At 45.7% G+C, this 22,648-nt stretch overlaps 1 protein-coding gene across 7 annotated transcripts in view; it reads left to right on the top strand.

Annotated features, from left to right (window-relative positions):
* Positions 1 to 22,648, top strand: part of AUTS2 (activator of transcription and developmental regulator AUTS2) — an 807,993-nt gene that overhangs the window by 358,730 nt on the left and 426,615 nt on the right. For all 7 annotated transcript variants that reach the window (XM_077188843.1, XM_077188841.1, XM_077188846.1 and 4 more), the window contains one exon: positions 12,331 to 12,432. In XM_077188843.1, the coding sequence (XP_077044958.1) occupies positions 12,331 to 12,432 (102 nt within the window). The remainder of the gene's footprint in view (positions 1 to 12,330; positions 12,433 to 22,648) is intronic.

A 22,648-nucleotide genomic window follows, 5' to 3' on the forward strand; every position in this document is an offset into this window, starting at 1 on the left:
TGGATGGATGGGTGGATGGATGGATGGATGGATGGATGGATGGATGGATGGATGATGGATGATGGATGGATGATGGATGATGGATGGATGGATGGATGATGGATGGATGGATGGATGGATGGATGGATGGATGGATGGATGGGTAGATGGATGGATGGATGGATGGGTGGATGGATGGATGGATGGATGATGGATGGATGATGGATGGATGGATGATGGATGGATGGATGATGGATGGATGGATGATGGATGATTGGATGGATGATGGATGGATGGATGGATGGATGGATGGATGGATGGATGATGGATGGATGATGGATGGATGGATGATGGATGGATGGATGGATGGATGATGGATGGATGGATGGGTGGATGGATGGATGGATGGATGGGTGGATGGATGGATGGATGGATGGATGGGTGGATGGATGGATGGATGGATGATAGATGGATGATGGATGGATGGATGGATGATGGATGGATGATGGATGGATGATGGATGGATGATGGATGGATGGATGGACAGAACAGTCAGAAAGCACAGTGCTGCAGTGTATTTTACATTATTGCCTAGATGAGGGAGGGAGAGAGGTATGCAAAAAGAAAAATGAAGATCCAAAATGCTGGGATATCTGAGTGTGTTCAGAGCTCCCCTGAAGATGCTGGGGTGCTGACTCTGCCCTGAGCTTCCCTCTGACAGAGGCAGGTGCACCACAAGTGTTCCCCAGTGGCACCTTGCCATCTATCAGAACTAATCCAGATTCAAACAACTTCAACAATAGTTCCTCCCTTGCTTTTCTCCTGAGTTATTTGTGATGACTAAACTCATCTCCACATCAATGACAGCTGCTAATGAATTCAGATGCTTCATTCCCTTCCCTTCTGTGCTGCTTCAAATAGATTTTCTTTGCCAGATTCTTCAGCTTCCCTTTCCTGCTAACAAATTGGTACTGAGGTATATTGTTGTGACTTCTGCTTCTACCATTCAAGCAAGAGGAAAATACAATATGTATAGATGTGAGTTATATGTCAAAATGCTTTTACTCCCTCTCTCCCCTCCTTCCTTCACATTATTAAATTATAGAGAAATGCTATCATAATAGCCTCTTGGCCAAGTCACTGAGAGCAGAGTTATGGCTCCCTTGATAAATTGCAAAACATTATTAAGTTTTGCTCTTTGGGCTGAGAGTATTGGCATAAAAGGACATCAACCCAAGTCAGATTGGTCTTGATTGCTGCTTAATTGCTGCTTGTTTGTGTTAGCGATCATGTGGTTTGATTGATCCTGCCCTGCTTTTGTCATTATTGTTACAACTTCCTAGTTTTCTCCTTGTACAGAGACCACAGGATGACTTTTAAGTCTTGAATCATTTATCTAGCTGGGCAGTTAAACGGCTTAAAATAGCATTAGAGTTTTAAGCCAATAGCTCAACCTTCAAATCATTATTTATGCAACCAAATTATTAAATATTTATTCTGGGCTTATATTGAACAATGAAATAACAGGGCTCCTTCATGTTAGCAGTGGTAAGCATCTCTAGGCCCATCCATGAATGCTGATACTTCCTCCTTCAAGACATTTATTTACTTCTGTAATGTTAGCTGGTGTCACATCAGTGGTCTGCATTGAGGAAGGAAAGGATGGTGGTCACCATGCCTTAATTCCAGCCAGTGAGTACAGTCACTCTGCTCTTTCTCAGGCTGCTTCTCCTCTTTAGGTATTCCAAAAGGTCTCATCCCTTCTTGCATCTCCTTTGCACATGAGGAACAACTATCCTGTGGGCTCGAAACAGGTGGAACTCTACAGGAGCTACCTTGGGGTTGTGTTTTCCCTCATTAAAGCCGATGGAGGCTCTTAGTTGGATTTGTGGACAGTTCTAGAGCTGCTGTTAGAGTTTTTCAACATGGCCTATTTTCTCTTTGTTCTATCATGTGATTGATCTGATTTTCTTACTAAAGTGTTCTTCCCCTTAAGTTACACATTTCAAAGGCAGCCAGAGGCCTTCCTTAGAAAGCTGGATATCAGACACTGGGCTCAGTGGGGTAATAATTCTTTTCTCTCCCCTTTCTGAAGATTCAGGTTAAAAGTGGCATTTGCCTTCACTTTCCTACCTCACCTGGCCTTTCCTGTGTGACAGAAACAGGAACTCCTCACAGGTCCTGGGCTGAGGCTGGGACAGAGTCCCTGATTCCCTGTGCCTGTCACCACCAAAACCAGAGCTGACAGTGGGCTAGCAAGGATCTGGAAACTCATCATTGACACCTGCTCTGAAACAGGCACAGAATGTTGGGGTAAAACTGCCAGCTTGGGTCTCCATTCTCTAAGTGAGCAAAGCCTAAATGGGACCATAAAAAGGCAGTCCCTGGTAGGAATTGTTGCAGCCAATGCATGTGCACTGCTCCTTGTTGGGTACTCCTGGGGAGAGGGGGACAGACACTGCAGCAAGAGTTCATGACTCTCCCCAGAACTCCTAAAATCTGGTTTGGGGATGTGCAGAGCAGAAGCAAGAAGTGTAAGTGGTGTAAATGTCTGAATAACAGCCAGAAATTGTACATGTAAGGATGAGAATGTGGATGGATGGATGGATGGATGATGGATGGAGGGAGGGAGGGAGGGATGGATGGATGGATGGATGGATGGATGGATGGATGGATGGATGGATGGATGGATGGAAGGATCAGAATGGGGATGGATGGATCAGAATGTGGATGGATGGATGGATGGATGGATGGATGGATGGATGGATGGATGGATGGATGGATCAGAATGGGGATGGATGGATGGATGGATGGATGGATGGATGGATGGATGGATGGATGGATCAGAATATGGATGGATGGATGGATGGATGGAAGGATCAGAATGGGGATGGATGGATGGATGGATGGATGGATGGATGGATGGATGGATGGATGGATGGATCAGAATATGGATGGATGGATGGATGGATGGAAGGATCAGAATGGGGATGGATGGATGGATGGATGGATGGATGGATGGATGGATGGATCAGAATATGGATGGATGGATGGATGGATGGATGGATGGAAGGATCAGAATGGGGATGGATGGATCAGAATGTGGATGGATGGATGGATGGATGGATGGATGGATGGATGGATGGATCAGAATGGGGATGAATGTATATCCATGCAGACAAGGATGGCACTCCTGTGGCACTGCACATCTGTGTTTCTCAGAGGTGTTTTTTAACCAGACAAAGACAAGTTTCCCTTACACAGGGCCTAGGGAGGGCCCTGGAAATCCATTCTGGGACACAAAGAAACCCAGCAGCAGGGCTGGGTAAAGCCTGGGAGGCCAGGTGGGTGCTGCAGCCCCTGTGGCTGTCCCTGAGCAGCCAGAGCCTGGCTCCCCATCCCACTCTGCTCCCAGCCTGGGCTGTGCAGGCTGCCTGCTCAGATTGATTGGTACAATGGAGAGCTTTGCAAGGTGTAATTTTAAAGGCCGTGTTTCTCACTGTGCAACCATCAAAATGCAAAGGGTCAGGAGAAGCCTATATTTTTTTGCAATTCAGCTTTTGAAGTGTGCTGAAATACGCTTCATTTGCTGCAATTGCCAACAGCTTGCTGTTTCATACCACTCTTAACAGGAGCTGGGGAACAGAGCGAGTCTGTTACACTTTCTGTGGTGTATAATGTATGTATGATTCTGGGGTGTGATGAGTTTATGCCAAATTTATCTTTGATTTCTGTATAAACAGCACAGAAAAAATGATGGGCTGCATTCTCTGTGAAACTTAGATAAAACAGAGCTACAGACCTCCTTCAGAGTACCTTCTGTGTGCTGTGGATCTAAGGTTGCCCAAGCATATAATGAAGGAGAAGAGGATCTGGAAATAAATGCCTGTTTCTTTCTCCCCCACCCCCGCCTGGCGAGGATGCTGTTTATTCTTAGCCTGTGTTGCTTCAGCTCCTGCTCCTGCCAGCAGAGCCCCATCCCTTGGTGTGTCTGCAATAACAGTGCTAAATAGCCAAATTCTCCCCAGGAGCACAGGGGGGGAGCTCTGCTCCTTTGCTGGCTCTCCCCCACTAAGGTTGGAGGGGATGAGTTCCTCTACTCCAATTTATTGAGCAAGTGCAGCAGCAGGCTCTGGATCAGCTCAGAGGCAGCAGGAAATGACCAGCAGTGCTGTAGAATAAGTGAGTTAAAGACACCCTTGTTCTGTATCATCGAGCTGATTAGAAAATTGTTTGTAGTTATTTGTTCAATTAAGTTTTGATTTTTTTTTTAAATTGTCAACAGGAAATTGAAAGAGTGTACATATGTTTCTTTTTTTTTTTTCATACAAAGAGTTTTGGAACAGAAAAGTTATTTTTTCTTCTAATTAAAGGTAGGAAGGAAACAAAAGATAAGATGTTGTCTTTGTTGGTTTACCTCACTTTTACCATAAAAGTAAGCAAAAAAATTAAGCTTCATTTCTGGTAGGGATGTCAGATCCCAGGATGATGGCATGGAGGCCTGGATCCTCAGAAGCTGGCAATTTCTTGGAGCATCTGCATTGGCTGTCATAAGATTGTATATCAAGAGGTAAACAGAGAGCCTCTCCTAATGTTTTATTGTATCTCTCAGGTAACAAGATTTTTCTTCCCTGAGGTGAAAAATGTCTTTGCATTAATAATGTTCAGAGACAACACATGGTGTGAATTCTTTTTCCATATTTACTGCCTAAACTGGTGTGCTGTAAATATTCTTCCTCCTCATTATCTCACCTCTGATTTGCTTTCCTTGTGCTCCTCCCCTGTTTAGGCAGTTGTGGTGTGCATGGCCTTGTTAGAAATGCAGTGGAGAGGTCTTGCTCCAGACCCAAACCACCTTTAATGCTGTGGGTGACATGGGAGTGCTGTACAAGGAGTATTTGTCCAACTTCTGTCAGGAGCAGGAGAGATATAAATAGAAGTTTTGAAATGACAGCTGTTAATCATGATTGAAATCAGAACTAACAAGCCTTGATTTATCCTGTTGTTTTTTGGTTATTTCTTGCCATGCAGTTCTTTTATTTGTTTTCATACAGCCAGATTTGCTCTTGATCATTGATAAAATATGTTTTCTTTGCAATCTGACATTGAGTTCTGCATGAGATATGCTGCTGCTCTTTTCTGGCTGGTTGAAGGCACGTGTCCTGGTTTAGGGCAAATTTGGGAGAAAACCTCCAAAGGGGCCCCTCCAGAAAGCAAACCCACACGGCCCCTCCCCACAACCAGTCTGGGAAGGATTCCTTGGAGAGAAGTGGAAAGAACCTGTTTATTGAACAGGCACAGCACCCCCAGCACACAGAATGAACAATTCCAGGTGACACCACTCTGTCACTGCTCTGACAAAGATGACAAATTCAGAAAGTCTCTCTGGGGGTGCTCGCTCTGTTCTCAGTCCCTCCTGTGCTGGGGCAGCTGCTGCAGCCACAAGGTGCAAACTCTCGGTGTTCCCCAGGTCCCAGTCCAGAGCAGGTTCGAGTGGTTCCAAAAAAGGGAAAGGAGAAACAGTGCAGGGAAAATTTGGACTGCTTAGCTAAACTAACTGATGAGCAGGAGCAGGAGCAAGAGCAAAGCAGGAGCAAAGCAGGAGCAAAGCAGAAGCAAGAGCAAAGCGAAAAGCAAAAGCAGCACCATGCACTGCCTTGTCTGTGTGTCCTGCCAGCTGTGGGGTCTCAGAATCTCTGCTGGCCACAGTGACTCTGAGATATGGACAAGCTTCTTTTCCCAGCCCAGCAGTTGATGAAGGAGCCAGGATTCTTTTGTTGTCATTCTCAAGGTTGTTTATTGTTTCCTCTGTACCATTCTTTCTCTGACCCACCTCAGGTCTGTCTGGCAGGTTGGGGTGAGGCACACTGACAGCCTCAGGGCAGTGTTGTCTTTTTATACTAAAAACTACGTGGGCATTATTTACCATAACTTCCCAATACCTATCACCCATGTTAGACACTGAGCTTCTACTCTAAACCAATGTAAAAGTGCCACCATCACAGCAGAAGATGGAGGCCAAGAAGAAGGAGAAAGGCTGGACACACCCAGATTCCTCCATCTTGCCTCCTGAACCCCCATTCTAAATCCCCAAAATTCTACATTTTCACCCTGTGACAAATTCACTGTCATTCTACTTAAGCTATCTTGACTTGTAATTCTTCAATATAAAGGTTGGTAATTGTTTTTCCATGGGTCAAGATCAAAGGCACAGGGGTCTTGGGCTCTGTGCCAAGGTCTCTGTCAGGGTCTCGAGTCCTCCAGGGCAGCCCGAGGAATTTCCTGGGTTCTCACAGTGGGGGAGCAGCTGATAACAAAACAAAACAAAACTTTGCTCTTCAGAGCCAGTCTTGAAGGCACAGAACATGATATCCAGCATAAACAGAACAAGGACTGGGGATACAAGCATGATAACATCACCCTAGGACAGCTCCTCAGGGCTGTGTTTGCAGGGCAGGGCAGGGCTGGCCTGGGCTGTTGGTGCAGCCTGGCCTCTCTGGATGTCAGAGCCCTGCAGGACAGCCCAGCAGGCCTGGGCTGTGCTGGATAACTGAGATCTCACTGCCTTCAGCCAGGCTGCATCTCCAGGCTGTGCTCCCTGGCCTTAGGGGCAGCCTGCACTCATCAGCAGCCCCTGGTCTGTCTGTGCTTCTGCCTGGGTCCATGTGTGCCTCGCTGGGGAAAAGGCTGTTCCTGCCAGAAGTGACAAAAATTCCCATTCTTGTGTCCTGTTCCATGGTGGGAAAAGGCCAGAGAGCAATTGGGGGCAGTGGAAATGTGTGTGTGCTGTGCCCTGCTCAGGACAAACTCCTGCCATGAGCCATGAGTGGGGCTGGGCTGTGCCTGGCCAGGATTTTGGGGGTGGGAAGCGTTTCTAATGGCACATGCAGGAGTCAGTTGGGCTGAGCTGGGGAATTCACTCACCCAGGGGGGAGCAGGGACTGCCTCACCCTTGCAAAAGCTGTTTAAATAAAGGATGACAGGCAGAAGTGAAAGTGGAATTTCTCCTGCCCACAGCAGGGCTCTGCCATCCCTCAGGGAGCAGGAGTCCCCTTCCTTTAGGGCTCTGGCTGTGCTCTAACAGGGAGAGGTGTTGGTATTCATAACTTTAAAGTATAATGTAGTGAAATAATCTTTTAATTCCATATGGCATAGAAGCTCAGGCACCTCAAATCTGTACTATAGATTTACTGCTGCCAAATGGTGTGGGGTTTTTCAATTAAAATATATTTGAAAATAAAAGAGCTCAGGAGAGCCACATTAGGGTGTTTTTGACATGATATATAAGCTCTGTGAAAAAGTCTTTTGCCAAATTCTCAGCTGGTTTATTTATGTTAATTCTTGTTTATGTGCTACAATGGAATTATCTAAAATGGCTTTGGGATCCAGCACAGCCAACTGTGATCCCAAGTTGATGCTCCCTGGAGTCTGGGGCTCAGCTGCCCTTCCATCCTCCCTTACACTCTTAACACGACCAGCTCTGTCCTTCCTTCTTGTCCTGGCTGAGAGAAGAGGCCACAGAGAGCTCTGCTGCCATGGATTGCCCTTAGGAGTGGTTATGGCTTCTGTCCCTCCTCTCCTGTCACAGGAGTGTCTGGCTGGCACAGCAGCTCTAGGCCTGTCCTACTCCTAAACCTGGGAGTTTAGCTCTGCTTTACCCTATAACTCTGAGTGGCAGAAGGAGCACAGCAGAGCTGCTTTCCCTGGACACAGATGAATATTCAGTTTGCACTTTCACTGTCACAAAGTAGGGCTGAGTGTTTCCCTGCTGCAAAAATAGTTCTGTTAGATTCCAAGTCACCTGAAAATCTCTCTGTGGGCTGACAGAAGAGTTCCTGTTAGCACTTGCTGTGACAGCAGTTTCATGGTGATGTTTCTGCATCTATTTTGGTTTATTCATAATTTCTGGATGGTTTCTGTGTGGCCTTCAGGCCTGAGCAAGTCTCTCTTTCTTCATCAAATGTTCCCTCTTGGTGTTCCATGTCTTGTGCCTCTCCTCTCTGTGCTCTCAGTGTCCCTCTCTCTCCCTGCCTGGGTCCCTCATGCCAGTCCCCATCTTTGCCTCCATTGCTCAGCACTCTGCAGGGCAGCAGAGTTGTGACTGAAGTTTTGTGACTCAAAAACCACATCATGGCTGAGGCCAAACTCCCCCAGCCCCTCTCACACCCCTCCTCAGCAGGGCAGGGGAGGGAAGAAGTTTGTGAGGTAAAGGCAAGGAAGCCACCCATTATTGTCATGGGCAAAACAGTCTCCACTTGGGGGAAAAAATTCAATTTGTTGTCCATAAAAATAGATTTGATTAGTCAGAACAACAACAAAAATTGCAATGCCACCCTGTGCCCCCCCAACTCAGCTTCCTTCCTCCATCCCTGGCTGTGGTACAATGGAATCCAACATCACCCACTGGAGAAACTGCCCTGAGGGAAAAATCCTCCCAAGAGTCCAGTTCTGGGCAGCAGGGAACACCTGTTCCTCTCTGTTGGGGCAGGTGTGCTGAAGAATCAAAAATAAAACCCTCTGCCGAGCCCTCAGCCAGCAACCTCCCTTCCAAATCTGCTTTTTGGCCTTTCCCTTTAATAGAAATGTAGCTATGACTTTGTGCACTTCTGCTTGACTTCTGGTGTCTCCTACAGATTCAAAAGCATTACAAACAAACAGGATCTGTAGTGCAATGAAAGATCTCAAAAAATGCAATGCTAAGAATGACCAAAATCTAGAAAAGTTTTGGAGCAGTGGGTGTGCCCCAGGGTTGGGTCCTGTGTGGTTCAGCCTGGGCAAGTGGTCTTGAGGTGCTTTTTCTGCATGTACCCTATGTCTCCCTAGGGGAGTCCCTGAGACTGCACATGCTCCTTGTGAGTCAGAGACACTCTGAGTTTTTGGGTTTTGGGCTTTCAGTCTAGAAAATGTCTGTATTTCCTCTTTGTGAGACCCTTTAGATGGATCCCTTCATGGATAAATTCATTCCCACTGTGCAGTGGAAGCACAAAGACACTTTTTGTAAACCCTTTTCCACTCCTTGCCTGGTGCAAATTAGAAGATTAATGCTGTGTTAATGTGGGAAGTTCCTCAGTGAGACCTTTGTAGAAGCACAGAATAACCTGAGTGGGAAGGGACCCCCAAGGATCACCCAGTCCAGTCCCAGCCCTGCACTGACAGGCATAATGGGATTTTCATTGGGCTACTGTAGCCATGATATTTTCTGAAAAATCCTTTCCTTAGGATTTTTCCTCCTGAGAAGCTGAGAGGCCTCAGGAACAAAATGTAACCAATGGTTATCTGCTGCTGTGGAATGCAACAGGGGGATCTGGGATTGGGCTCATGTGGTTGTTTCTAATTAATGGCCAATCACAGCCCAGCTGGCTCAGACAGAGAGTCCCAGACACAAGCCTTTGTTATCATTCCATTCCTTTTCTATTCTTAGCCAGCCTTCTGATGAAATCCTTTTTTCTATTCTTTTAGTACAGTTTTAATATAATATATATCATAAAATAATAAATCAGCCTTCTGAATCATGGAGTCAGATCCTCATCTCTTCCCTCATCCTCAGGTCCCTGTGAACACCACCACAGGGTACCCTGCTAGAAACAATAGAGGAACAAGAGCTCTCAACATTGCACTTCAAATTTTTTCCAAGGAAAGTTGCATTTCCATGGGGAAACTGATTTTAGGGTTCCTGTGTGCCAGGTGATGAACCAGATGCACAGAGTGTAACTAAAGATCCACTCTGTTTTCTGTGGGCCTTTTGAGCAGCCCTGTGCTGTTTCAGCATTGTTTTTAGCAGTTGAATCTGTGCAAATAGATTGAGATGAAATGACCCATGGCCTGTCCACAAATAGTGTTCTCATGTGGGTTTGAGTGTAACTTTAGGTTCTTAAGAGAAGACAACGGGCACATTTCCATGCTTTACTTTTTTAATTTAACACAGATTGATGGGTTCTGGAATAAAATGCAAACCCTCAACAGTTTGGCACATGGAGAAACTCAACTTGGAAAAAAAGAAAGGAAAATATGGAAAGCTTATAAATCTTAACTTGGACCTATTTCTGAGTTTGCTGCCTGGTCCCTGCAGTCCCAGTCACTTTTTTTTTCTACAGAGTTTCAGGCTCAGATGTCTTCATCATGTTCTCTTACTTCTTGTAAATTGTGTCTAGAAAAATGACACCTGCTGGGTTTTTCTTCTCTTCTCTGTAAATAGCTGGAATTCGTGATGCAGAAGAATGATAAAACTGGGCTGTTATTATTAGTTAGCAAATAACTAATGTGTGAAGATTGTGTACAAACTAAATTTAGGTTCTAGAAATAAAATCTGAGACTGGAAAAAAATTCTTAACACCCCACTTGCAATAAGAGTTTTTCCATCATTGGGTGGATGTTGACAAAAGACCAAGTGAGGGAAACTTGATCCATTTTCCTTTGGGTGGGTAAATGTTAAACTTGGGACCATAAAATTACAGGAGATGGAGGTCCTAGATAAGATCAGTGAGTTATAGATGAAGTGTAAGACTTCTTGAATTCGTTATCCTCCCCTCTGCCTCCAAGAGCTGCTCCCAAGATCTCTTAGATCTGACTGATAAACCGTTCCATTGGAAATAAAAATCATTTTACTGGAAATGTTCTGGCTGAGCTGTGGAATATTTCGTTTATTTATTGAATTGTAAGTGTCTGACAAATAGCTCTGGTCCTTCTGCTGCATTTTCTTTGGGCTGAGAGTTTGCCTGTGCCATTTTTTGCAGTTGTGCTCATGCATTGCCACTCAGTTGTGTGCTGGAACTTTTAATTTCATGGACTTTGTGTCCTCAGTTTGATTTGACTGATAGAGAGCACCCAAAGCTTCCCTTTAGTGGTGAGGGGAGTAAGGGATCAAGGAGAAGTAGCCCACAAATACCAAACTTGCAGATGCAGTTTGCTCTGGCAGTGCTAGGGAGAAAGCGATAACCTGAGGGTGAGGATGCTTTTTGTGCTCCTTCAGTGACCCTGGGAGGGAGCAGCTGTGGCTGGGGTGAACAGAGTGTACACGTAGGAAAACATCAGCAGAAGTGCAGCTTTTATTTGTGTGCCCCTGTAAAAGTGCATTTGTGTGAATTTCTGTGTGTGCTTGTTTCTGGAGAACTGGAAATAAATGAGAGAGAGAAGAAAGAGGGGGGAAAAGGGTGATGGGGAGTGTTGGAAGAGGAACCTTTGGTCTCCAGTCATGGCATGGAGATGAATGAATACCTGCTCCAGTAGGATGTGAATGGAACCTACCATCATCATATTAACAATTAGAATGTTAGCAGGAGTTGTTTGGTGTTTGTTATATGGATATTGATAAGTGTAGTAGGTCTCACATAAAATATTTCATTAGGTACCTCACCAAATATTTTCTCTGCATTTACCTCTGCTTCCAGTATTTATGTGTGTGATCTTAAGTCTAAATTTCTGAAAGAGATTTCGTGCCAGTATTAACCACCAGAGTTAGTTCAAAGCATCAGCAAGGTTAAATGAAAATTTTAATGCATTCAAGCAAAATATAGGGAAGGATAGTTGAAAACAAAGGTGTGCATTTTCAGCATTGCAGGGGACGTGGATCATCTCTTCCTCTTGCTCTCTAGGTGTGCATGTGCTCGTGGACATGTGTAATGGGTGTCTGTGAATGTTTCTCTCAGTACATTGCTGTGCAATGTGGTGACCTCAACAGTCCAAAGTGTCAGAGAGAGCAGATGTGTTCTCAGTTGTAATGAAAATGTACTTTAGCGGTGTTTTTGTAGTTTTTTTATTACAATGCCAGTAAAGTTCATAAAAGCTGGTTTGAAATACAAAAGCAGTTTGATACCTATTAAGTAGATCCTGTTGTTTTATGAACATTGAGGTTTGTTAGTCAAAAATTGTTTAGAGTGCCAGGCAGTGTGGTTCAGGGCTAGTCCAGCAAAAGAAAGGCTTCTCTGGAGTGGTGACCCCTCTTCCCTTGGGGAGACTCCCATTGATCTCAGGCCCTCAACGCTCTTATGCTGTAATGAGGGGGGAACTGATGCTGTGAGTGCTGCATTGTGATGGAACCCAAAAGCTTCATCCATGGCAGAAATACCTTGAGAAATCAGAAGGCTGAAGGTCTCAGAGGAAGGTCTCAAACTGTGATTGCCTTGGGCCATGGGTGTTGTTGGGACATGAGTGAGCTCGTGCCTGCAGCAGCTGCAGCTCCTGGGCTGTCCATGGTGTCCTGGGCTGTGCCCTGGCACAGGGACACAGAGCCCTGGCACTGCCACGGAGCCACGGCCACGCTGCTGCTGCTGGGAGGGGATAAAGGACACTGGGACAGGGGCTCTCACCTGAACCAGGCTCAACCCTTGCTGTCTTTGTGTCTCCTGTGTGCAGCTCAAGGCAGGCCAGAACAGCTGCCGGGACAGCGACAGCGAGAGCGCCAGCGGCGAGTCCAAGGGCTTCCAGCGCAGCAGCTCCCGGGAGAGGCTCAGTGATGTGAGTACAGCTGCGGGATCTGCTCCTGGGATGGCTTCTGGCTAAAATCTCCTTCCCTTTGGGGCTTCAGCTGAGACATGGGGGGTCAGAAAATTAACTTCGAGTAGGAAGAGAAAATTAACTTAGAGTAGGAAGAGATCCCGCATGCCCCGGCACTGAATAAAGATGCACACTGACTTTACAACCCCTACAAGGTGTGGGGTTTTTGCAAATCACAGGAGAGGAAGACCTAGGTCTCCTGCCCTGGTTCAGTAAACTTCTTAAAGATTGATAGAATGTCTTTCTGTGTGCAAACACTCAGCTCTTTGGAAACAGTTGAAGGCCATTTAATGAAGTTAAGATGTTCTGCATAGTTGAGAAGTGAGTAACATTTTTACCCCAAGTGGTGGAGGGAAAGAATGTATTTCTTTGGGCTACATACTGTCTTTATGAGAAGTATTTGGGTGTCTAGAGAGACTCAGTTATGTATAATGAATTGATATAACATGGCCAACAATAGCATAAGCTCTGCCTTTGTTGCTCTACCTAAAGTGCTGTGGAAGGGCCTGAGATGCAGCCCTGTGGAGAGTGTTTTTCTCCATGGGAGAATGCTGCTCATTCACCAGTGACACACATGAGTTGTTCTGACAGAGCAATGACTACAGAAATCTTTCTGTTGCTGCAATTAGATTACTATTTATTATGTGTACCATCACAATCCTTGAGTGTTTTATTCATGGCTCTGTGTCCTCTGTGCCACATGCTTTACAACACGGAATATAAAGAAAGCCCTGTCCCAACAGAGGATCTAAATTGGGGATTTTGTAGGTCAGATCCTTTGCTGGTAAAAGCATGGATAGCTACATCAGTCAACCCAATTTGTACCAGCCAGCAATCTGGCCCTACTTTTAACTAACCCACATTTTGGAAATGGGGATTTTATCGATAGCATGTCTGTGTAGATTTGGATGACAGATACCAGATGGTGTCCTCTATAGGCCAATCCAATAAAACTGAACTGAGCAGGCATTAAAAGAAATACCTTTGTAAAGGATACATTTCGTTGTGCAAATTTAAGCCTGAAGGCACACAGCTAGCAATTTTTGCTGAATTGTGCATATCACTGGAACAGATGCTTGATTTTTTTTTTTCCTGTGAAAGTGTGAAATCTGTAGCACTCTCTCTCCACATCCCTTTGTCACATTTAGAGGTCCATTTCTTCCCCAGAGCCAGCCTTTATGGGTTACATTCAGCTAAACACATCAGAGCTTGCCCTTCATAGCTGTCAGCTGAGGTCAGTCTCAGGGCTGTGAGATCTCTTTGGAAGAGGAGAGTGAAACCAGAGGAGGTAGTGAGGAAATGCTCTGTACAGGTAGCAGTGGAAGGCAGCTGGATGTCAGCCTGTCACCATCATCATCCTGGCTTATCTGAGCCCTGTGGCAGCTGGGAAGCCACTGCAACCAACTTCACAATTACACAGCACCTTCAGCAAAAAATGTCACAGCTCCTTACAAACATGGTTTTAATTTAGCTTTGTCATTCCCTTGCAATGTAGTGAGTGGAGAGCTCTGAGGTTTATTGGGCTTCTCAGCAGCTCACAGAATTGCACTGCCAGACCTGGCAGTGAGAGCAGAGTCCTGGGTCCCCTTCTACCCATCAAATCCAGTTTTTCTCTGATGTTTTTACAATACTTTTCCTTTGTCTCAGTGCTGTGGCAAATTAAAAGGAAGTAGAGAGCAAATACTACTTCCCTAGTGCACCCAAGAGAGGACAGAGGGATTCACAGGTTACTCAAAAGAAATGTGATGTAAATATATGTGGAGATGTATATTTTAAAGTTTTATACATAATTTATGTTTTGCTTAATAAGGAAAGTTCCTTTGCTTTGATAATTCATTGCAATACAAGCATGTCTCTATGGTCTGGCATCACCAGTTCAGCTGAGATTTGATAAACTCACACGAGACAGCTCTCACTGAGCCTGGTCTGTGGTGGCCCTCCCCAGGCTCCTTCAGTTCAGAGCAGTAATTCCCATTCCCCTCTCCCAAAGTCAGTTCAGAGCTGTGCATGCCATTGCCCCAAAGTCAGTTCAGAGCTGTGCATCCCATTGTCCTCTCCCAAAGTCAGTTCAGAGCTGTGCATCCCATTGTCCTCTCCCAAAGTCAGTTCAGAGCTGTGCATCCCATTGTCCTCTCCCAAAGTCAGTTCAGAGCTGTGCATACCATTCCCGCTTTTCCCAAAATCAGTTCAGAGCTGTCCATCCCATTCCCCCTCCCAAAATCAGTTCAGAGCTGTGCATCCCATTGCCCCAAAATCAGTTCAGAGCTGTCCATCCCATTCCCGCTTTTCCCAAAGTCAGTTCAGAGCTGTGCATCCCATTGTCCTCTCCCAAAGTCAGTTCAGAGCTGTCAATCCCATTCCCCCCTTTCCCAAAGTCAGTTTAGAGCTGTCCATGCCATTTCCCCAAAGTCAGTTCAGATGTGTCCATCCCATTGCCCTCTCCCAAAGTTAGTTCAGAGCTGCCCATCCCATTCCCCCCTTTCCCAAAGTCAGACACCCCATGTCTTGGATGACAGGATGACCTCAATGACAGGACTTTCCCAATGTTTATTTTCAATAATACTTTTTGACAAAGTCAGATATCTAATGATACCCACTATTTACTGTCCAAAAAAGCTACAGGCAACAGAGTAGGCTTTTCTTTGCTTCTGTTTTCACAGCTATTTTCTCAGAAAAGAATACACAAAAAGTGTACCCAACAGAAGATAGAACAAAAAATATAAAACATTGCAAGCAGATTACCCTTGAGGTCAGAAAGCAAATTCTGGCCAAGAAATATAAATGTTATAAATTATCAAATTGGTAGCCAAATTTATAAAAAAAAATTAACAAAGATTTATTAGATTGTTTAAAAAAATAGAATTTTGAAAGACCACCAGAGCCTCGGACAGCGTCGAACCCGGGTTTCAGTGCTGGGTGAACCAGGATCCATCCAGACTGACAGTGCCAGTGTCTGCCCAGGGGCTCACCCCAGTGCTTCCAGCAGCCACCTTATATACAGTTTATCCTGCCTGAGGCAGGGATGACCCAACTTTCTTTGTGTCTCTTCACATGTAGAACCAGATCCATACATGTGCAGGAACAGACAAAGGCAGGTCCAAGGTCCAGACAAAATGTCTGAGCATCCAGGCAGAGTCTGTGTCCACATGGAGCAGGGTGAGGCCAGCTCCTGAGCATGGCAGGTGTAATCATTCCAGGTGCAGGTCCTGTGGGTAGCTGAGACATTCCATTAACCATGGTCCAGGAGGGTTTAGATGCTCTCTCCCAGGTACAGATGCCAGGGAAATCATTGATGATGGCCTGGGACTGTCCCATCCATAGGGGAACAGATCTGATATTATCTTAGCACTGTCTGGTACCTAGCTGAATAAAAATAGGACTCTGCTCCCAGCCAGAGTGGTCAAAGACATAACCTTGGACTTTTACAATATTTTATACATATACAGCATGAATTATCTCTACCATATACTACAAAAAGAATCTCCACTATTGTCAGCTGGCAGCACTGTAAGGCATGGCTCCTGTATGGAAATGTGGCTAATGACTGAAGTGCACGTTCTCCAGGTGGATGATCCATTTTCCCATCCCAGTTTTGAGCAGGCTGGTGAAACAGGAATGTTAGAGCTTCACAGGCCTTCCTGCAGGGCCTGCTGAGAGCTCAGTGACAGATGCAGAATGAGGGAGAGGGGATAATGAACATCCAGTTGCAAACTGACTTGTCAGTGGCTTCATTCCCTCTCCTGTCAGGGATCTTTCAACTTTGCCTATTGTAAATGTTCCTGCAGCCCTTGGATAATGCAGAGTGATGCAAAGTGTGTTTACAAGGAGTGACTCCTTTCCAGGCTAATGAGATCCAAGCAGGTAATTTGCAGCGTTTGTGAGAGGTGGGCAAAAATGAAAAGAAGATAATTCAATGAAAAGACCATATTAAACAGGAGATTTTTCTCATAATGAGGCTTGAAATAGCATCAGACAGTAGGAAGGGGAATATCCTCTGTTCTTGTCAGATGCAATGCAGTGAGACTGATTTCTGTCAGCTCCTCTCTTTGTCCTCGCCTGGCACACGTGTGCACACACCCACCCCTCTGTGAGAGAACATAATTAGCAGAGAATCTGACCTCTGCTAGATTGGGGATAATGATTGCTCAAATGCTCCAGTGCAAGCAGTGCCCTGATCCAGCTCCCCCTCTGAATTTCATAAACCCATGGCTCTCTGCCTTTCTCCCCTGTATAGGGTTTTTTTTTAGGAATGACAACTTGTTTTTTTCCTTTATGGACAGAGGTAGCTCCAGGGGCCTAAAAGAGAAATTGGAGAGCTGCTCCTCCTTTATATATAGGGTGCTGTAGTCAGTTTAATCTCATCAAAATCTTGCCAGTAGTAGAATTCATTTTGTTGAGATCTTGCTTGGAGACAAGATGGCAGCGCTTTCTCTTTTGCTCAGCTTGGAGCTCAGTCAACTTCTTTTTTTTATCTCCCTGTATGTATTTATTTTTAATTGAGTCCTCCCTCTTTGGAATACATTTTTGTCATGTTTTACAAAACAGCCAGGAGATTTACCTGAGGAAAACATGAGAGTTCCAGCTAACCTGGATGATAAATGCACTGTGTATTCAGGGGTTCAGCCACCTCTTTGCTAATCAAAAATCAACCCACCTGATTTCTTTGGAGCACATTCCTAAATTCCTGATCTACCTGATCTCCGCCCTGGCTGCTGCCTCTGGTGTTGGTTGCAGGCTTTCAGTGAAGGGATGAGCAGCAAAAGCCTCTCCCACATGGTCACTGGATGGGATTCAGCACCTCATTGCCTCTCACTGCTTTTGGTACCTTTCTGTCTGGAATGTTTTTCCAGCTCCTGAACAGGGCATGGGACAGGAATCTTCCCATTTGTCCCTGCATTAAAAGTCTGTTCTTGGGCTCTCAAAAAAGCTCATCAAAGCTGCTGCACTCTCCATGAGTGCTGCCCTGCTCCCAGTGCCCTGTAGCTGTGTGCTCCTCCTGGGCTGGGCACTTTGTGCTCGAGAGGAGCCACAGTGAGGAGGTGACAATGAGGACCAAGTCCTGAAATCCTGAGCTGCCCTGCCCACCAGGTCTGTGGCTGTTTGCTTCAGGAAGAGACTCCAGTAGTGTAATCCTGTGGGCAGCTCATGGTTTCAGCCCCAAATCCAGGACATTTTGATATTTTCAATTCTTTGGTCCCCCATCCCTCTCACTTGTACAGAGCCAAACACAAATGGAGGAACAGCCTTTGGGTTATGTATGTACAGGGGCTCCCAGTGATGCCAAAAGTCACAAGCCAAACAATATTAAAATGATAAAAAGCTGTTACCTTTAATGAAGGTCCTCCAGGTGCAAGTATGGCAAAATGCACATGTCATACAGGACTTGCACAATTTTATAAGTTTAACAAATTAGCATACTTCAGAGAAAGTATCCAATTAGAGGAACAGTTAATTAAGTAATCCCCCCCTCTTGGTTCTGCCCTCCACTGAAGACCCCATTGCTCCCCCAGCTTTTGCCCCACATTTATTATGTCTACAATATATGGAAAAAACCAAAAAATCCTTGGTTCACTGTGAAGCCCTCAGTGCTGCTCCCTGTGCAGAACATCTCCAGTGATTTTGGCAGTGTGTGGAGGCACAGGGGCAGGGCTGTGCCTGTGTGTGTGCCAGGAGCTGCTCAGCAGCAGTGGCTGTGCTTTGTGTGCGTGTGCCTGTGAGGGTGGGCATGTGTGTGTTTGTGTGTCTAAGGTTGGGTGCTTAAATGCTTTGTTGCATTATGTTAATTCCTCGGCAGTGCAATCAAATTCATGTCGTAATTAAAGCTGTCAGTTGGAAGGCAAGCCAATCGCCAAGAAAACACAGCATAACAAATGAAGTGAAATGATTCTGCGTGTAGCTATACAATGCTTCGCCAGGCATGAAATTAAATAAGTAATTTGATGTTGACATCAGAAATTGAAATGATACCCACTGTTCCTTCATTCAGTCAGACCTGCATAAACAATAGCCAGAACAAATATGTACAACACAGTCTTTCTCCCCACCCAGCTCCCCAAGTAATGCACAATATATATGCAAAATGGGTATAACTGTGCCTTCCAAGACCTCAAGGATGTAATTTTCTTTGGTACACGATAAACTAATGCTTACACGAGGGTTACTACATTTTTGCTTCTGGGCCAAAGTTCTTTTCTTTAAGAAAGGATGGAAACCAAAAAAAAAAAAAAACCAAAACAAACCAAACCAACCAAAAGAAAAAAAAAAAAAAGGTGGGGGGAAAAAGCCCAGAACCCTGACAATTTTAAGCAAGTGTATTTTGCTGATGGGCACCTGATGCAGGCTTCTGCTGGTGGTTGTGTGAATATCAAACAGTATTTCTAATGTCCTATTTTGCGAAGGGTTTCGGAAAGTGAAACCATTACCTCTGTTATAGGCACACTTTAAATAAGAGCTATAGAACCAGCCAGTGCAGGATCACGACTCAGCACGGGCTTGTAAAGATGTTTGCCCAGTTGGTCCCAAGGCTGGGCACGGGGTAGTGGGAGCCTTTCGCTCTTGGGAGTTCCCAAAAGGTGAGAAGTTGTCTCCTTGCATAGCCCTCGCTTCAGCCTCTGTGCTCTGCCAACACACGGTTCAACACAGCTGACAGTCATTCATGCATGTGCAGCACAGTCTTTCATACTTCAATTAAATAGAGTTTGCAAACTGTACTCTCCATATGCAGCATGCAATGTGTGAAGGGCTATATTTCCATCCAGCAAACTCAAGTTCCCTGAAATTGCACAGTTGTTCAGTGGAAGTCATTTGACTGCTATGTTTCAACTGTCCTCCCATAGCCATTGCAGCATTGCTTTTGAAGGAATGAAAATATTCAGTGGGAAATATTTTGTTTGCTTATTCTTTTTTTCTTCCTCTTTATTGTTTTGTTTTGATACTCTACCCTTCCAAAATTTGGAATAAAAAGCAGACAAAAATTACACACAGATGCAGAATGCAAACTTTGGAGCTTTCAGCCAGTAAAGTAAGTTTAAAAAAACTGTGAGTGAAAGAGTGGGACTCGCTTGGCATCTGCACATAGCTGAAACAAAAGTGGTTCTAACGAGTGCACGTGCTGTGTTTGTGGGTAGATCTGCAGCTGAAATGAAAGGAATCTCAATGGCATGGAGCAGAGAGCAGGGCAGTGAAGAGGAAGGCAGTGTGTGTCCTGTGGGGTACGAGCTGGGTGTGCTCTGTGCCAGGGCTGCACACATGCAGGGCCACAGGGGCTCCTAGAGATGCCAAAAGTCACAGCCAAACAATATTAAAATGATAAAAATCTGTTACCTTTAATGAAGGACCTCCAGGTGCAAGTATGGCAAAATGCACATGTCATACAGGATTTGGACAATTTTGTAAGTTTAACAAATTAGCATACTTCAGAGAAAGTATCCAATTAGAGGAACAGTTAATTAAGTAATCCCCCCCTCTTGGTTCTGCCCTCCACTGAAGACCCCATTGCTCCCCCCAGCTTCTAGCCCCACATTTATTATGTTTACAATATATGGAAAAAATAAAACATCCTTGGTTCACTATAGAGGCAAAAAAGACTGAATAAGAGTCCAGGAAGGTGAACTGACTGTTCTCAAATCTTAGAGAAAGGGTAGGAAAAGGACTAGAGGTAGCTAAGGAGCTATGTAACTGTATAATAGTAATCTACAGAGTTATGAATATATGAAAAATGTATAAAAAGCAAAAATCTTTTTGGCATCCCCAAAGCAGGACCTGTGCCCATGGAGTGGCTGTGCCAGGGGCTGTGCCCAGCTGGGAGCAGCAGCTGGGCTGGGCAGGGCTGTGCCAGTGCCCAGGGCATTCCCAGGGACAGCAGAGAAGCTCTCAGGGCCATCACCCCTGGCACCAGGGGTGTCCTGTGGGTGATGGTGGCACAGGGGACAGGAGCACTTTGAGTGTCTTTAGTTGTGTGCAGTTCCCTTGCCTGCTGATAGCCAGAGCTGTGCACTGCAGATCTGCAGTACCTGTCCTGGAACAGGGGTGAAGTGACAAAAATTCTGTGTATTCCCAGTGGTGTGCTCAGGCTGCTGGGGCCTCTCTGCAGGGCTGGCTGTCCCCAGGCTGTGTCACCATGGACAGGGAGGCTGTGCTGAGCAACAGGAGTGAGAATTGAGCCACAGGAGTGGGAATGGAGCTGCAGGAGAGGGAATGGAGCTACAGGAGAGGGAATGGAGCCACAGGGGTGAGAATTGAGCCACAGGAGTAGGAATGGAGCTGCAGGAGTGGGAATGGAGCTACAGGAGAGGGAATGGAGCCACAGGAGAGGGAATGGAGCTGCAGGAGAGGGAATGGAGCTACAGGGGTGAGAATTGAGCCACAGGAGTGGGAATGGAGCTACAGGAGAGGGAATGGAGCTACAGGAGAGGGAATGGAGCTGCAGGAGAGGGAATGGAGCTACAGGAGAGGGAATGGAGCTGCAGGAGTGGGAATGGAGCTGCAGCAGAGGGAATGGAGCCACAGGAGTGAGAATTGAGCCACAGGAGTGGGAATGGAGCTGCAGGAGAGGGAATGGAGCCACAGGAGAGGGAATGGAGCTGCAGGAGAGGGAATGGAGCTACAGGAGTGGGAATGGAGCTACAGGAGAGGGAATGGAGCTGCAGGAGAGGGAATGGAGCTACAGGAGTGGGAATGGAGCTACAGGGGTGAGAATGGAGCTACAGGAGAGGGAATGGAGCTACAGGAGAGGGAATGGAGCTGCAGGAGAGGGAATGGAGCTACAGGGGTGAGAATTGAGCCACAGGAGTGGGAATGGAGCTGCAGGAGAGGGAATGGAGCTACAGGAGTGGGAATGGAGCTACAGGAGAGGGAATGGAGCTACAGGGGTGAGAATTGAGCCACAGGAGTGGGAATGGAGCTGCAGGAGAGGGAATGGAGCTACAGGAGTGGGAATGGAGCTACAGGAGAGGGAATGGAGCTGCAGGAGTGGGAATGGAGCTGCAGGAGAGGGAATGGAGCTACAGGAGAGGGAATGGAGCTACAGGAGAGGGAATGGAGCTGCAGGAGAGGGAATGGAGAGGGAATTGAGCTGCAGTAGTGGGAATGCAGCTACAGGAGTGGGAACTGAGCTACAGGAGAAGGAACTGAGCTACAGGAGTGGGAATGGAGAGGGAATGGAGCTCCAGTAGGGGGAATGGAGCTACAGGAGTGGGAACTGAGCTACAGGAGTGGGAATGGAGAGGGAATTGAGCTCCAGTAGTGGGAATGGAGCTCCAGGAGTTCCACACTGGTTCTCTGGCAGCCTCACTACAGAATGCTCCTCTGCTTTTGCTGCTGTGTCCATGGGCTCTGAAGGTTGGAGCTGGGCACTGCTCCCCCTCTGATGGAACAGCCTGACCTGGATTAGCACCAGGATCCCCCATGTCTCTGAGAGAACCTGCTGTGTAATCCCCATTGCTTAGATGAAAAACTAATGAAAAAAAATCCTTTATCTCCTTAATTCCTGTGAATATAGAGGTTGTGATCGTGTCCCACTTAAACTGAATTTCATGATGCTATTTTTTTTTAAAAGCATTTAAACAAATTGATTATTTTTCATGGTAGTAATATTAGTTTAAATTATTTTTATAGGTTTGAGTTTTGAAATCTATTTCACACTGTAGATATTTGCTGTTTGCTTTTTTTGGGGTTGTTGTTTCTATATCCTTGGTTTGTCAAACAATGTGGACATCCAAATGGGAAATTGTAGTGACTGCATTCTCCAGAAAATGGTACATTGACTAAAGCAGCTTCTCTGTGCCCACGCATTCTTTACATTTCAGACTACTAATTATGTTTACAAAATGTCTCATTTTAGAAAAGCACTATGTGTGTACTAACCAGGGCCTTTCGGGAATAAATTGGCAAACAGGTCATACACTGAAAAAGTCATCCAAACCCACCGGGCTTTTTGTTTTGAAGTCAGTCTACTTTTTTTCCCTTTCTCCCCCTCCCTCCTGCCCCTTTGTGGCCACGAAGCTGAGGAGCTGGAGTCCAGGGCATTGAATGTCAGCATGTCAGGGAGGCTGGTTGATGAGTGTCTGTTTAGTCTCAGTGCAGGGCGAAATGCCATCATTAATTCATTACCCAGCTGCCTGTCAAATAAATTGGCAATTACGTCCACGGCAGAAGCTTGGAATTCAGTAAATAGCAC

Source organism: Agelaius phoeniceus, chromosome 20 (assembly GCF_051311805.1).
Source record: "Agelaius phoeniceus isolate bAgePho1 chromosome 20, bAgePho1.hap1, whole genome shotgun sequence".
Taxonomy (NCBI): Eukaryota; Metazoa; Chordata; class Aves; order Passeriformes; family Icteridae; genus Agelaius; species Agelaius phoeniceus.